Genomic DNA, 16,063 nt, shown 5'->3' on the forward strand with positions numbered 1-16,063 from the left:
ACTAGGGGGCCGTCAAACCCCATTACAACAAATATCTAGATACGGCTCACCACTGGATATATGGAGCATCTGCTGGTGAGGTGATGCTTTGCGCATGCGCGCTGGCTGACCAACGCAAACATTGGAGAAGATGGCGGAGGATGGGAGAGACGAGCTGCTGGGTACCGACGGGGACTCGGAGCCGCTGGTCGCAGGTCGGAGTTTACGCCACAAGGTCGGACGTTATCTTCACTTCTCATCTGCTCCACGTTACATTGTGTTTAACGTTTGCTCACGACTGTAAGCCACCAGCCGAGTCACCCTGTGTTGATGTTAACTGTTCTACACGAGAGACCCTGTATTAACATGAGACACACAGGAAATACTTTCATTGTTTTTTTTAAGAATGCACTGACCTTCTGTATGATTCACAGTTTACTGGTGTTGTCGTAATGTTTCATAGAACAGTTTTAAGATGGAGTGATCCAGATGTGTCTGTGTCTGTTACTGACATGTTCAGGTGGTGGAGCAGTGATTCAGATGTTTGTCTGTTGTCTGTCTGCACTGCAGGTGGTGGAGCAGTGATCCAGATTTGTGTCTCATGCCTGTCTGTACTGCAAGTGGTGGAGCAGTCATCCAGATGTGTGTCTGTTACCTGTCTGTACTGCAGGTTGTGGAGCAGGGATCCAGATTTTTGTCTGTTACTGACGTGTTCAGGTGGTGGACTAGTGATCCAGATGTTTGGCTGTTACTGACGTGTTCAGGTGGTGGAGCAGTGATCCAGATGTTTGGCTGCTACTGACGTGTTTAGGTGGTGTTCCACATGTTTCTATTACTGATGTGTTCAGGTGGTGGAGCAGTGATCCAGGTGTTTGTCTGTTACTGACATGTTCAGGTGGTGGACTAGTGATCCAGATGTTTGGCTGTTACTGACGTGTTCAGGTGGTGGAGCAGTGATCCAGATGTTTGGCTGCTACTGACGTGTTTAGGTGGTGTTCCACATGTTTCTATTACTGATGTGTTCAGGTGGTGGAGCAGTGATCCAGGTGTTTGTCTGTTACTGACATGTTCAGGTAATGGAGCAGTGATCCAGAAGTGTGTCTGTTATTGACATGTTCAGGTGGTGGAGCAGTGATCCAGATGTTTCTATTACTGACGTGTTCAGGTGGTGGAGCAGTGATCCAGATGTTTGTCTGTTACTGAAATGTTCAGGTAATGGAGCAATGATCCAGATGTGTTTCTGTTACTGACGTGTTCAGGTGGTGGAGCAGTGATCCAGATGTTTGGCTGCTACTGACGTGTTTAGGTGGTGTTCCACATGTTTCTATTACTGATGTGTTCAGGTGGTGGAGCAGTGATCCAGGTGTTTGTCTGTTACTGACATGTTCAGGTAATGGAGCAGTGATCCAGAAGTGTGTCTGTTACTGACATGTTCAGGTGGTGGAGCAGTGATCCAGATGTTTCTATTACTGACGTGTTCAGGTGGTGGAGCAGTGATCCAGATGTTTGTCTGTTACTGAAATGTTCAGGTAATGGAGCAATGATCCAGATGTGTTTCTGTTACTGACGTGTTCAGGTGGTGGAGCAGTGATCCAGATGTGTCTGTTACTGATGTGTTCAAGTGGTGGAGCAGTGATCCAGATGTGTGTCTGTACTGACATGTTCAGGCTGTGGAGCAGGGATCCAGATGTTTCTATTACTGACGTGTTCAGGTGGTGGGGCAGTGATCCAGATGTTCGTCTATTACTGACGTGTTCAGGTGGTGGAGCAGTGATCCAGATGTTTGTCTGTTATTGAAATTTTAAGGTAATGGAGCAATGATCCAGATGTGTGTCTGTTACTGAAATGTTCAGGTGGTGGAGCAGTGATCCAGATGTGTGTATGTTACTGACGTGTTCAGGTGGTGGAGCAGTGATCCAGATGTGTCTGTGTATGTTACTGATGTGTTCAAGTGGTGGAGCAATGATCCAGATGTGTCCGTTACTGACATGTTCAGGTGGTGGAGCGGTGAACCAGACGTGTGTCTGTTACTGACGTGTTCGGGTGGTGGAGCACTTATTCAGATGTGTCTGTTACTGACGTGTTCAGGTGGCGGAGCAGTGATCCAGATGTTTGTCGGTTGTCTGTCTGTACTGCAGGTGAAGGAGCAGTGATCCAGATGTGTCTGTTGTCTCTCTGTACTGCAGGTGGTGGAGCAGTGATTCAGATGTGTCTGTTACTGATGTGTTCAGGTGATGGAGCAGGGATCCAGATTTGTGTCTGTTGTCTGTCTGTACTGCAGGTGGAGCAGGGTTCTAGATGTGTCTGTTGTTTGTCTGTACTGCAGAGTATGGAGCAGTGTTTCATATGTGTGTATGTTGTCTGTCTGCACTGTACTGCAGGTGGTGGAGCAGTGATCCAGATGTGTGTCTGTTGTCTGTCTGTACTTCAAGTGCTGGAGCAGGGATCCAGATGTGCTTCTTGTCTGTCTGTAATGCAGGTGGAGCAGGGATCCAGATTTGTCTTTTTTCTGTCTGCACTGCAGGCGGTGGAGCAGTGATCCAGATGTGTCTGTTGTCGGTCTGTACTGCAGGTGGTGGGGCAGTGATCCAAATGTGTCTGTTGTTTGTCTGTACTGCAGGGGGTGGAGCAGGGCTGCTCTCTGCTGCGCAGGATGGAGATCTGTGTTGCTGAGGCTGAGAAGAGAAGTGGCAGAAACACAGTGAACATGCAGGAGATCTTCACCGTGTATCTGATTGAGACAAGGTGAGAACAGCCTGATCTTCATCCTCTTCATCTTCTGACAGGATGTTATGTCATGTGATGTCATGTGTTTTCACTGGTGTTGCATCAGATCACTTCTGTCTTCTGTCACAATATGGCCTGTAAACAATATTGTAATATTTGCAGGCTGTAGTCCGATTCACAGTTTCTCAACCCACTGACCCTCACCAGTGTGATGATTCTTCTGGTCTCCATGTTAAAACATCAGAGTGGAGATTCTCCTGCAGATCATCATGAGACTGTGGCTCGACAAATGAGACTGTGGCACAGTCAGGTTAACCATCAGGAAACATTTCTAGTGGAACTATATTAAACCTGCAGGCAAAAAGGGATCAATCTCAACCAGGTTCAATTTAAAGGGCCATTAAGAGATTTTAATCCAATACACGTTTTGTAAAAATCAGCAAATATTTCCTCACAGTCCGTTAGTTGTCGGTTCTGTTTGTGCACCAGAGCCAGCTCAGCCCTGGTTCTGAAATTTATCTCCGAAAGCCCAGATGTTGTACAACATCTAGTGTGACAATGTTTACATTGAATATGAAGTAAACCCAGAATGTTCACTCAGAAGTTCTCTGTCCGTGTGACATGAATTCACACATGATAACATGATTTTGGCTCTGTGGCATTCATAAAACTACCCTCATGAAGACACCATAGAGCCACAACGCTACCAAACACTGTAACTGTGCTCATTTCATCAACTCCATTTACACTGGCGATGTTCATCAACGTTGTCTGTACTGTACATGTTGTGTTAGTTATTGTTGTGTGTAAATGTGATTTACTACAACCTGCGCAGATATGTGGACTCAGAGACACTGAACGAGATAGAAACCACTAATGAATATAAGTCCAGAAATATTTAGCAGGGACCAGAATACAGGTGGGATTCATCAGAGGGAGAAGTAGACCTGCAGTGTTTCATGTATGAACTCTCTGTGCCGCTCACCTACAGGGCTGTGCATTATAACTATATTTATCATGCAGTTTCCTCATATGATAACATCTCAGAAAATAGCACAGCTTCACCATAGTTTTCAATATTCACAAGTTGAGGGAGTATTTACCTCCTTTCCTTCAGTAATTTTTTTTTTATCACTGTAACTGAAAAAAATGATTATGTTCTTGAAATGTTGAAATCAAAATACTTTTTATATTTTTATACTAATATATATATATATATATATATTATACTGTTACAGTATATACTGTTATATATTATGAATACTCATAAATTAATGTGAATGAAGGTTTGACTATGTATTTGGTTGAGTTGGAGTTTTTCTTTTACTGTTTCTTATCCAAATGCAACTAATGATAATTTTCATTTTGGAGATTAATCTACTGGTTATTGTGGAAGTTTAATAGTTAATAGTGTGTGTGTGTGTGTGTGTGTGTGTGTGTGTGTGTGTGTGTGTGTCAGTTGCCAGTCTAACAGTCAGTTAAGGAGGATATGTGAAAGCATAGCTGAGCTTTTCTTAAAATATAATCTCTTTAAAATATAATAATTATTGTGTATTAAAAAATTCAGTAATGACCAAATACAATTTGGACACTATAACGATACAAACCATGAATTTCCAGACCATGTTACACTGTGAAACCCGAATGGAATAAACTTAATGTACAGTCTCTCCCACTTCCACCTCTGTGACCAGATTGTTGTGTGGCTCACTCTCTAAAGGTCGATGGAAGCAGTGTCTGAAGGTCACAACTCAGCCCCCGATTCTCTGTGGAGGAGGTACAGTGAGTTTGAGCTGCTGCGGAGCTACCTCATAGTCACCTATCCACACGTCGTTGTCGCCCCTCTGCCGGAGAAGAGGGTGAGTTCATTGTCCACTGATGCAAGACATGTCAGATATATTACATTACATACATTTTACTGATGCTTTTGTCCAAAGCGACTTACAATCATCCATTTTTTGACACATATCAGAGGTAGGCAGGCAGCATTAAGGGCCTTGCCTAAGGGCCCTCTCCGGATTTTAGCCAATGATACGGAATCGAACCCTGACCTTCTGTACCAAAGTCAGCATATACTGTATATGCCGCCTAAAAGTTGTTGAGTCAAAGTGGAATAACCACACTAGTTTCTATCTGTGTCAATGTACACAGAGCAATGCAAAGTCAGCAGCCACATGACAATCTGTAACACTGTGATGGGAGAACAGAAGGTAATAAAGGGCAACTTATTCAGTTATTGTGGTGATTCAAACATCATGACTAAAAAAGATTGATGGGAAATTAGTTTGTTGTATATTTCATTTTTTCTTGGCAGCTCCATTGTGTGATATTTGTATTAAGGTTATTTTCTTTCTGGGGGAAAGAGACTAATTGTATCACAGAATGTAATTTAAATCTGTCAATCCTTCCTCTGTTCACATTCCCTTTCCGTTCAACCACCCTCCATTTACTCACTGTTGGTACGAACATTCCATTTAGAATTATAATAATAATAATAAACTTTATCTATACAGCGCCTACAAGGGACCCAAGGACGCTTTACATTTACACACATACAAACACACACACAGTCATGAGGGATTGTAGGCCTTGGCCTAACAGGTGGGTTTTTAGGAGTTTTTTGAAGATGTCCAGAGAGGATTCGGTTTAGATTCGGGGATAGAGTTCCCAAGAAGGGGGGGGGCGCGGTGTTCACAGTCTGGTGTGGGGGATGAAGAGCAGACCCTTGTCATTCCGGGATGGGGTGTTGGGATGGAGAAGGTCCAGTAGGTACTGGGGGGGAAGGGCATGGAGAGATTCATTGGTGAGGGGGAGGATTTTTTATGTGAACGTTAGTAAGGGGGGGGGGGGGCTGCCAGGGTGTGAGTGAGAAGCTTTGTATATAGTCCTGGTATTAGGGGCACTTCCTGTTGCAAAAATTAACCACACCCCCTTTATTGCTGGAAGCCCCTCTGTCTCTGACTCTGTCCTTTCAACTGAAAGCTCATGCTCTGTTCAATTGAATTCAATTTTATTTGTGTAGCGCCAAATCACAACATACATTGTCTCAAGACACTTAACGTAGTAAGGTCAATATTACAATATTACAGGGAAAACCCAACAAAACCCACAATGAGCAAGCACTTGGCGACTGTGGATGAGAAAAAAATCCTCTTTAAAAGGAAGAAATCTCTGGCAGAACCGGACTGGGGCGGCCATCAGTCTCAACTGGTTGGGGTAAGGAGAAAAATGGGGGAGAGAGGAGAGGTGGGCAGAAAGAGGGGGAGAGGAGAGAAGAGAGAGAACAGCTGTACAGCCGCCACTTTAATCTCTACCAGACTGATATTACAGCAGTTGTAATTCTAACTCAGAAATAAGAGTCGCAGGTCAGGACAGGTCTTTGTTTCACTGGGCCATTCTACACATTTCCACGACACAGAACACACAACACACAACATTAGGTAATATATGTTTGGCCAGAGTAGGTCAAATCTGCTAAGTTAAAGTTGTGGCTTATTGTCATGTCTTCCAGAGTTAACAGAATTTAACAAAAAGTCAGGTGAAAGTGTGAAAGCCTTGTTCTCTTGCACGCAGGCAGAGTTCGTGTGGCACAAGCTGTCAGCAGACAATATGGACCCAGACTTTGTGGAGCGCCGCAGGGTCGGGCTGGAGAACTTCCTGGTCCGTGTGGCCTCTCATTCCGTCCTCTCCAATGACAAGATCCTTTACCACTTCCTCACCGAGGTACACGTTGCAGCAGGTCACCTGGTCGCGTGTAGATTAGCTGCTCGTCACTTACTGATTTCTCTCACAAATGTGTGTGGCAGGAACATGGCTGGAGAGAAGTGGTGTATGAGACGGGCTTCCAGGCGAAGGTAATGAACTCACCTGAACTCGTCATACAAGACTCATGCTGCGTTTCATTGGTTGTTCAACATGCCCTCCTTCACTTCCCCTCAGCCCTTGGTATTACGTTACAGCATACGTCATACGGAGGCCACTTGGAGAGCAGAGGGAAAGTGGGCGGGGGGATTGAAATGAAACGCACCCGCCCTTGTTCACTTGACCGCCAGTTGTAGACGTTGCCCTATACTGCTTCTTACAAATATGAGAGAAAGGCGTTTTTCTACGGATGATTGCAATACGTCGGCACCACCGTCTGGGCGGACTGGGACCAAAATTTGGCCCTGTCAGTTTGGTCCCTTACCGACCCAATTTCAGAATCGGGCTTTATAATTGCGAATATCAGACTCACGTGAGATTATGGCACCAGCAGCATGCGGCGCACTTACAGGCTTTCACAATGACATATACACACACTGAATCAATTCATGAAAACGTTCAAATAAACCACCATGGCACCATCTTAGAATAGAATGGAAATGCATATGCTCGCATATTTTTGTTAAACGTAACATTCAAATACAAATTACTACTCGGGAACAACAGGCGCACCACACTCCACTATACTGAGATAATGTCCTTTAGCCTGAAGTAAGTTCGTTTATATTATTCATTATTAATTCACTAAGCACAAGCAAGCTACCAAGCAAGACTGCAGAAGTCCACACACAAAGCAGGCGCTCTCAGGCAAATACTGTAAATACATCTCTCACTCTTTCTCTCCCTCTCCCACTTGCACGCGCGCGCACACAGAGAGAGAGATGTATTTACAGTATTTGCCTTAAAAAAAAAAAATTGGCTCTGGACACGGATTGTATCATTTACAGGGTGGTAGAGAAAAGTTCACTGCTGCCCCGTGCCTCTATCTCTCTCTCCCTCGCTCACTTGCGCATCATGATTATCATCACTATTATTGCTATTCTTCTTTGGTGGTGAGCAATCGCGTTTTACGTACATTACTGCCACCTACCCATGGATGTGTTCTCTTGCACCAAATGCATAACTGCAATGCATTGTGGGTGATATCCACCTCTCAAGTGACCATCGTTGTTCACTCAATCCCTCAGCCCTTCGAGGGGCCATCTCACCAAGTTCACTTCAGTTTTTCAGACGAATGGAACGACACTTTTGATGGCGGCCCCGAGGGGAAGTGCTGAGGGCAAGTGAGCGAGGGCATGTTGAACAACTAATGAAACGCAGCCTCAGTATCCACAGACCTCTGACTACTCCCTCTTGTTGCAGGCAGAGTCCAGACTGAGAGCTCTGAGTGCCACCTTCCGCGTGAGGAACACAGATAAGTAAGGGAGACTCTGTACATAACCCTTTATGTCAAAATAATTCTTCACCACATATTAAAAGCTCATTCAAAAGTTGGAGCTGTGTGGTCTCCTGAGATATAATAAGATGTACTGTACTGTGGTCTGTATGTAGAGGGGCATTGTTAGCCTCTTTAAGCAAAGCAAACTCATAATTATTATATATATTATTATTATTATTATTATTATTATTTTGTTCTCATTTACACCCAGTATCAATGAATCTGCTCATATTTTCTCCGTTGATTGATTGGTCATTGCATCATTTAACCATCAGCAAACAGTGACACAAGTCAATCACAATATCCTGATGACAGACTGTGGGTTTTTTAACTTTCAGAATGTTTACATACACAAAATAAAATAATAACCTAGGCATAATATGTTTCCTTTGATAATGGCCCCAGCGTTCTGTACCCAACCCCCCCCCCCCTCCCCCATTTCATTAATCAATCATTTCATTCCATCAATGAAACATCAGCCAACAGTGACAGATGTGTTTCTCTGACGCAGACGCTTCATGGACATGAAACACTACAGTGATGAGCTGCAGTCTCACACATCTCAGCTGCTCCGGGCAAGAGCAGTAAGTCTGGCTCTCTACCTGTCTCTGTGTGTCTGTCTTTCTCTCTACCTGTATTTCTCTCTACCTGCCTCTCTCTCTCTCTCTAACTGCCTGTCTCTCTACCGGTCTCTGTGTATCTGTCTTTCTCTCTACCTGTATTTCTCTCTACCTGCCTCTCTCTCTCTCTCTAACTGCCTGTCTCTCTACCTGTCTCTCTTTCTACCTGCCTCTCTCTACCTGCCTGTCTCTCTCTCTCTCTCTCTCTCTCTCTACCTGTCTCTCTTTCTACCTGCCTCTCTCAACCTGCCTGTCTCTCTACCTGTCTCTCTTTCTACCTGCCTCTCTCTACCTGCCTGTCTCTCTCTCTCTCTCTCTCTACCTGTCTCTCTTTCTACCTGCCTCTCTCAACCTGCCTGTCTCTCTATCTCTCTCTCTACCTGCCTCTCTCAACCTGCCTGTCTCTCTATCTCTCTCTCTACCTGCCTCTCTCTCTCTACCTGTCTCTCTCTCTCTCTACCCGCCTCTCTCTCTCTCTGTCTCTCTCTCCCTCTCACACCCACACACACACACACACACACACACACAGGCTGAATTATTTTGTGCTTAAATATTGAAATGAGTTGCTTTATGCCTTAAATCTCGAAACCAACAATAACCGATTTTATTTTAACCAGTTTGGGGCAGCAGAAATATGTTGGAATCACGAAAATTGACTTTGAGTTGATATGATGAACTAATTGCTTAACTAATTATTATTAAGTTTGTGGATGAACAGTCAATGTAATCCCAGAGGAAGTTATGTTTGTGCTTGAAAGTTTGAATTAACGAGACTCAGTGTTAAACAATGTCGTTAACATTTTAAAATACTTAAAATATATGATAAAAACAAAATACACTAATACAGTTTTTAATACAAAAAGTATGAGTACAGTATGAGGTCAGTGGTGTGTAATGAGGTGGTTAAGTTCAGTGAGGAAGGTTCAGTTCAGACAAGAGAGAAGATGACACTTCCATACAGAGCTGCCTGGGCCTTCTCATTTTTTATACCTTCAAAATATCTGCCCCTTTTTCTCCTGATGTGTAGTAATGTGTAGTAACGTGTAGTAACGTGTAGTAGTGCATAACACGTAGCTCCAGAGCTCAGTGGTGATGTGGGCAACTTGTGGAACAGGCAGATAAAGTAGAGAATCACTGTATGTTGTATTTGAACACTCACTCTCAGTCTCTGCCTGTTTCCTAGAGGGTTGCTGATCGACTCTATGGTGTTTTCAAGGTCCATGGGAACTACGGAAGAGTCTTCAGGTTTGACAACAAGCATGAGACAACGTCTCCTGACCTGAACTGCTATTTACATTGTCCCTTTGTCACGTCAGTTGTATCAATGTAGCACATCCAGCACTTGCGCTGGGTCTCAATTTAGTCTTTTGGAGGATGTGGTCTATGCGGCCGACGGACGCCAATCTGGTCTACGACGGATTTCCTATTTGTTCTGCCCCTTACTACTATTGCCAAGCAATGGAGGTTGCAGTTGCCACGGTTCGAACGTTCCTCACTGGCGCACAATGAATCGTGGGATAGGCTGGACTGGGAATGATCCACTCGTCGGATTCTTCATTCCACGCATTTGTCGGCCACGTTTGAAGGAGCTTTCCTAATCTGACACGCTTCAAATTAGCCTTCGAAGGAGGCAGCCCCTCAATTGGGACACAGTATTTGACTATAGATAAAGATGGACAATGGGTCTCCACATCCTCTCTTTTGTACATAAAGGAATCTAGAATGGTCGTTAAGGGAGCCACCATTTTGCACTTTTGACATCATTTGGAGTCAAAGTGGAGCCGAGTGCCCGTCAATACACGAGCTCGACCAACTGTGGGTCAGTCTGAAAAAAAACCCACGATACCCAACCTAGGTCCATTTCTCAACCACTGACATGGAGGAGGTGGGCTTTATGATCTGAACTGCAGCCAGCCACCAGTGGACGGTAGATCATTTCTCATGTCGTCCATCTTTATTTGTAGTCCAGCATGTCCAGACCCCTCAGTTGTTAGACCCTCGCTTGGGATATGGAAAAACAAGTTTTCTTGTGAGTCGCAGTGTATATGATAGATTCTTTGCTAATTTGTGTGTGTGTGTGTGTGTGTGTGTGTGTGTGTGTGTGTGTTCACTGCAGTGAGTGGAGCGCCATAGAGAAAGAGATGGGAGATGGACTGCAAAGTGCTGGTCATCATATGGATGCGTGAGTCTATAAGTCTGTTTTTTTGTCATGCCCCTGATGCAGCTCATCAACAAATACTACTTCTGTGTCTAAATTTATTGTTTCCCATACAAGGATTTATTTGTGGCAGTCTCTCTCTCACACACATGGATACATCCCACCACATCGGTAGACTGTCAGATCTTATCCCCCTCTGTGCTTGTCACTCAGGATGCACATGACAGCAGGCTAAATGCATGTGTCAGGACCAGGCTCACCGGCCAATCACAGTATGTAATCAACCCTCAAGACCTGACTCAAGTCGCTCAGCGATGTCATTTGTTTGATGTTGGGGGCTGTGTGGTTCAGAAGATAGAGACGGTCGTCCACTAACCAGAGGGTCAGTGGTTCGACCCCCACTTCCCCCAGTTCGCATGCTGAAGTGTGCTTGGGCAAGACACTTCAATTGCCTCTGATGGCTCTGTGGGTGAATGTGACAGATAAAGTCCCATAAAGTCTGGTCTATAATACTAGAAATATGCTTTATAAATACAGTCCATTTACCATCAAATACTGTTCATTTATTTCTTTGTAACAAAGTGCATGTTGTATATTTAATAATTATTAATTACATTTATTCCACTGAACCTTGCAGCTGCCGCCATAAAGAGAATCTACCTCTGTGACAGCAGTGTTGTTTGTAAAGATAAGCTGCCGTTTCTCTCCCACCTGCAGATATGCTGCCTCAATAGATGATATCTTAGAAGAAGAGGAACATTATGCAGACCAGCTAAAAGAATATCTGTCCTACGCTGAAGCTCTAAGGTAAGGGTTAGTTTACGCATTACCTTCCTTATTTTTTACGATTTTTCTGTCAGGGGCTGTTGGTGGATAGTAGTTTGTCTGGAGGATCTCAGTGGTGGACTGAAATTTCACTGTTGCAGTTTTGTCAAAATGTGGTGAAGGTAATGGGATCGGTAGCTGAGAAGTCCTGTGGACAGACAGTCAACGTAGGTCATTATCATAAATTCGCTTCATCTCATTAGTGTTGTCCTGCTGACTCGCTGTAGCACAGAACACGGCTGCCCGTTTTACTAGTACACACCTCTGTGAAACAACAGCTTGTCTCCCTCGTCTCTGAGGAGACAAAAGCTGTGTTGTTGGATCGATGGTTATGTATCTGTCTTTTGTCAGGGGAGGAGCCTCTCACCTCGACCAAGACATGATGGTTTTATTAGTGAATAAGTGTTTGACCAAAAAACTTAAACCACCAAACTCCTAACAAGTGTCTAACTGCGCCACGTATCTATTGTTTGTTCTGGTGTGTATGAGGATATTGTGTTGTTACCTTGGCAGGGCAGTGTGCAGGAAACACGAGCTGACCCAGTTCGAGCTTGAGATGGCTTCGCAGGACCTCATCTCCAAGAAGCAGCAACGTGAAGAGTTAGCTACAGGGGTATACTATTATATTATAATATACTAATATAACGTGTTCACCTGTTCACACTGATCGTGTGACTGTTAACCTGTCCACACTGATCATGTGACTATTTGCCTGTCCACCCTGATCGTGTGACTATTAACCTGTCCACCCTGATCGTGTGACTATTAACACACACATATAGCTACAGTAACATGATCAGGGTGGACAGGCAAATGGTCACATGATCAGTGTGGACAGGCTTTGCATTTACAGCTAGTAGTTGAGTCGTGACTGGTAAGAACTAATCAGGAACTGAATGCACACGACTGCGTCATATTTCATCTAAATTGATATAAATCCATGGTGTCATATATAAACCCTGAGCTCTGATCCACGTGTCTGAATTCAATCTTCCTCCTCAAGACCCTCGTCCCTAATCTGAAACAAATAACTCTGACCATCAATAATCAAGTTATATTAAAGGCCTTTTAAAATGTACTACTAACAATTGTAGAACACAAACTAAATTCCTTTTTTTCCATGAGCTTTAACCATCAGATTAGACCTTAACAAGGACACTTAAATTGCATCTGACGCTCTTCTGGCAGTGTACTGTATGTGACAGAAAAATGTGGTAAATAGCAGCGCTGTATGAATGTGTGTGAATGGGTGGATGTGACTTGTAATGTAAAAGTGCTTTGATTGGTCAACAAGACTAGAAAAGCGCTATATAAATATAGTTTAGCTTCAACCGAATTGCATTGTTTTGTGTCTGTCTTCTGGGAGGGAAAAGACCTCTCTCCACTGACCTAACTTGTTGAAGGTTCTGAGCCCCCAGGTGAAGTTAGATGTGATCATGGAGAATTCAGTTACACAGGTAGATGTGCAAGTGACAGAAATTCACCTCTCTTACTGTGTCAGTCACTGACTTCTGGCCAAGTTACAGAAACAATCAGCAGAATCAGACCACTTTCTTGGAAAACTGTAAAAACTCTAATGCAAAACCTTTTCCCGAATGTGATGGTTACACCACAATTCTAATCAGGCAGCGAGGACATCTCGACCCAGCCAAAGAAAATGTTTGCACTTTCCTGAATATCAGCTCACATTCGTCTAACCTAATGGCTCTTGTGAAAGCTGACAGCACTCATAATAAAAAATGATAATGTCCCTCACACTACCTATATTCCTCATCAGATAGTCCGGACGTTTTCCTTTAAAGGAATGACCAACAAGCTGTTTGGACAAGAGGCGCCTGAGCAGAGGGAGGCCAGACTGAAGCTGCTGGAGGAGCTGATCGCAGAGGGTGAAGACACCGTTAAGGAGAAGACGGTCGAGTGCCAGTGAGTGGCAGCAGCATATAGGGTGTAAAGGCAGCTACATGTCCTGTGCTGATTTAGCGAGAACATAATCTCTTTGCATTTGTGTTTGTGTGTGTGTGTGTGTGTGTGTGTGTGTGTGTGTGTGCGCGCATGTGCCACTGCAGAGAGCATGTTGAAAGGGCATGGGTGGACATGCAGCGCTTTGAGGAGCAGAAAGACAAAGATCTGCGGGAAGCACTCATCAACTACGCTGTCATGCAAATCAGCATGTGCAAAAAGGTACGAGAGAGCACATCACATCATACAGGACAAGTTCAGAGGCCATGTTCTTGACCAACGAGTTTTCATGGCTTCTCTCTCCTCACAGGGAATCCAAGTGTGGAGCAACGCCAAAGAATGTTTCATCAAGATGTGAAGCGGAAGCCAAACTCTGAGCTGTTCTTCTCTCTCTGTCTCTGTGAGCTCTGGTTGAGGTTTGAATACAACCTCACTCGTGTAACAAGATGTGTGTAAAGATAATGTAATCTCAAGTACTTACAAACATTATTTATATGCAGCTAACTTTCAAAAGTGATTCACTTTTCTGGAGTGAAAAGGGAAGTGATGGATCACACATAGCACCGTAGTTCACAGGTTTCTCTCTGAACTCATATTGACACTTGACCAGTTTTACATGTTCAAATCAACTAACAAGTTGTGGTTTAAGTACATTTGAGTAAACCAGGAGTTTGATAGATGTGAGCCTTCACTAGGCAGGGACGTCAGCATCCTGGTGTTGTCACGCTCTGTAACCTGCTGTTTTGTGCATTTACGCATGAACTAAGGATACTGTATAACCACACTTTGAGTTCACATCATTGCTAAGTTTACAGCTGCTGTCCACGCCACTCCCAATGTTAGTATGAAAACTCTTGGCCTGCATTGTAAAATATAACACAGTCGTGTGCGTTCAGCCCCTGATTAGTTCTTATGAGTCACGACTCAACTACCAGCTGTAAATGCAAAGCGTTGAAAACGCTCAAACGCGCTGGAGGCTTCAACAGAAATGCTGCTCATTCACTTTGAATGGGTTGGCGTCACGTATTGACCAACTGCATCGTGGTTCTGTTGCTTCGTTTGCGGTGCATGTGTTGGAAGTTGAGCAGAGCTTGACACAAGCCAATCAGATTGTGTTGAGGCAGAGGCAGCTGGTGAACCTGGTACAGTATGAGTTCGTCTGGAGTTCCTGTGTACTTTTCTCTATCATTGCGTAAACAGATGGCATGGCCCGTTAGCACGTACGCTGGTTATGTTCTGTGTCCTGCATAGGAAACTGGAGATGGCAGTTATGATTATGACGATCGTGCCAGCATCAACATGTATTAGTATGGATGTAGCCTGACGGCAACAGTAGGTCATATTTTCAACTACAGGTGTTGAAGTGACCTGAGCTGCATAAACAGAACTATAAAGAACATCCTAGTGCTAAATCACATCTGATCATGTTTAAGGTGTCAGCAAAGGACTGGCTACTGTAGTGAAAACTAATTCAGTTGTGATTTTAAATTAGTGGTATCACTTTTCCTCCACTTCCCTCAGCTGTGAGGTCGGTGGTTACATCTCTGTATCAAAGTGAGAGGCTACATGTTGAATACGTGCTGATGTATGTTTGAGGATTTTTAACTATGATGAGTTTAAATGAATTCAACCTTATTTTATTGACTGTGTCATTTGGTTCTGTATGTCCTGAATGTGTTATTTTTTGCTTGCTAGCAATAAGCTTTGTTTTTAACTTCACTGCTCAATTGTCAAACTGCTGTTTTTTCTATTTATTTGAATAAAATTGTGTCAAATCACTGAATATATTTTACTTTTTGGAATCAAAAATGTCCGATATACTTGGCATTTGAATCAGAACCTGAGAATGTCTTATCGACCAATCAAAACGCTTTACAGAGCAAGTCACATTCATTCAGCGCTGCTATTTATTGCGCATTTTCTGTCTCTTTCATACACTTTGTATTTTATATTTGTGAGCCACGGGGTTTCCATCTTTTAAAAACTCACCTCAGAAAAAGCCCAGAAAAAGTCAAGCACTGTGGGTTAAGTGTTTGGCATGCAGCCATGTTGTGTCTCAGGAACGAGGTTTACTGCCCGGAAAAAAGTTCATGTTGTAAATTACACAAAGACAAGCCTTCTTCTTTTTTTTTTACACATCAACATATTTAGATTTTGTGGTTTTGCATCGCATCAATTTCTGGTCACTTGTTTCGTTTTCCTCTAGAACTTAATAGAGAACCCATTAACATCGTAATGACCTGGAGGACCCGAGGAATTTCGATCTGTGCAGTTGGCTTTGGGTTGGCCTCCAGACTCGTTTCCCACAGTTCCTTTGAGCTCTTAAAGAAGGCTCTCTGTTGATGTTGTATATTCCCAAGCATTCCAGTATCCATGTGTGTGGCATCAAGTGGAAGACTTTCTTGTAGTTAATCCAGGTGGTGCACAGATTGGTCTGTCCGGTCTCACAGTCTTGAGTGTTGCTTTCTTGACCAGTAGCTGGTGCTTGGCTCCTCTGGTGTTACTACTAGTATGTAGTGCTGCATTCATATCTTCTAGCAGACTTTCAAAAGGTTCTTTGTCACTTAGCCTTGGTAATCTGCCACAGAGGTCCCA

At 43.7% G+C, this 16,063-nt stretch overlaps 1 protein-coding gene across 2 annotated transcripts; it reads left to right on the plus strand.

Annotated features, from left to right (window-relative positions):
- Positions 1-119: 119 nt before the first annotated feature.
- LOC118288351 (sorting nexin-4-like) lies at positions 120-15,246 on the plus strand. 2 transcript variants are annotated; one of them, XM_035614362.2, is made up of 14 exons: positions 120-214; positions 2,600-2,724; positions 4,427-4,565; positions 6,280-6,429; positions 6,513-6,560; positions 7,831-7,886; positions 8,418-8,490; positions 9,710-9,771; positions 10,643-10,708; positions 11,402-11,491; positions 12,023-12,122; positions 13,287-13,432; positions 13,576-13,690; positions 13,779-15,246. In XM_035614362.2, the coding sequence occupies exons 1-14, from the start codon at positions 131-133 to the stop codon at positions 13,824-13,826; spliced, it is 1,302 nt and encodes a 433-aa protein (XP_035470255.2). In that variant the 5' UTR covers positions 120-130; the 3' UTR covers positions 13,827-15,246. The 2 variants fall into 2 exon arrangements, with proteins under 2 accessions (XP_035470255.2, XP_035470262.1); XM_035614369.2 differs by having other exon boundaries at positions 150-279.
- The last annotated feature ends 817 nt before the right edge of the window (positions 15,247-16,063 follow it).

Source organism: Scophthalmus maximus, chromosome 12 (genome assembly GCF_022379125.1).
Source record: "Scophthalmus maximus strain ysfricsl-2021 chromosome 12, ASM2237912v1, whole genome shotgun sequence".
In the NCBI taxonomy this organism is placed as follows: domain Eukaryota; kingdom Metazoa; phylum Chordata; class Actinopteri; order Pleuronectiformes; family Scophthalmidae; genus Scophthalmus; species Scophthalmus maximus.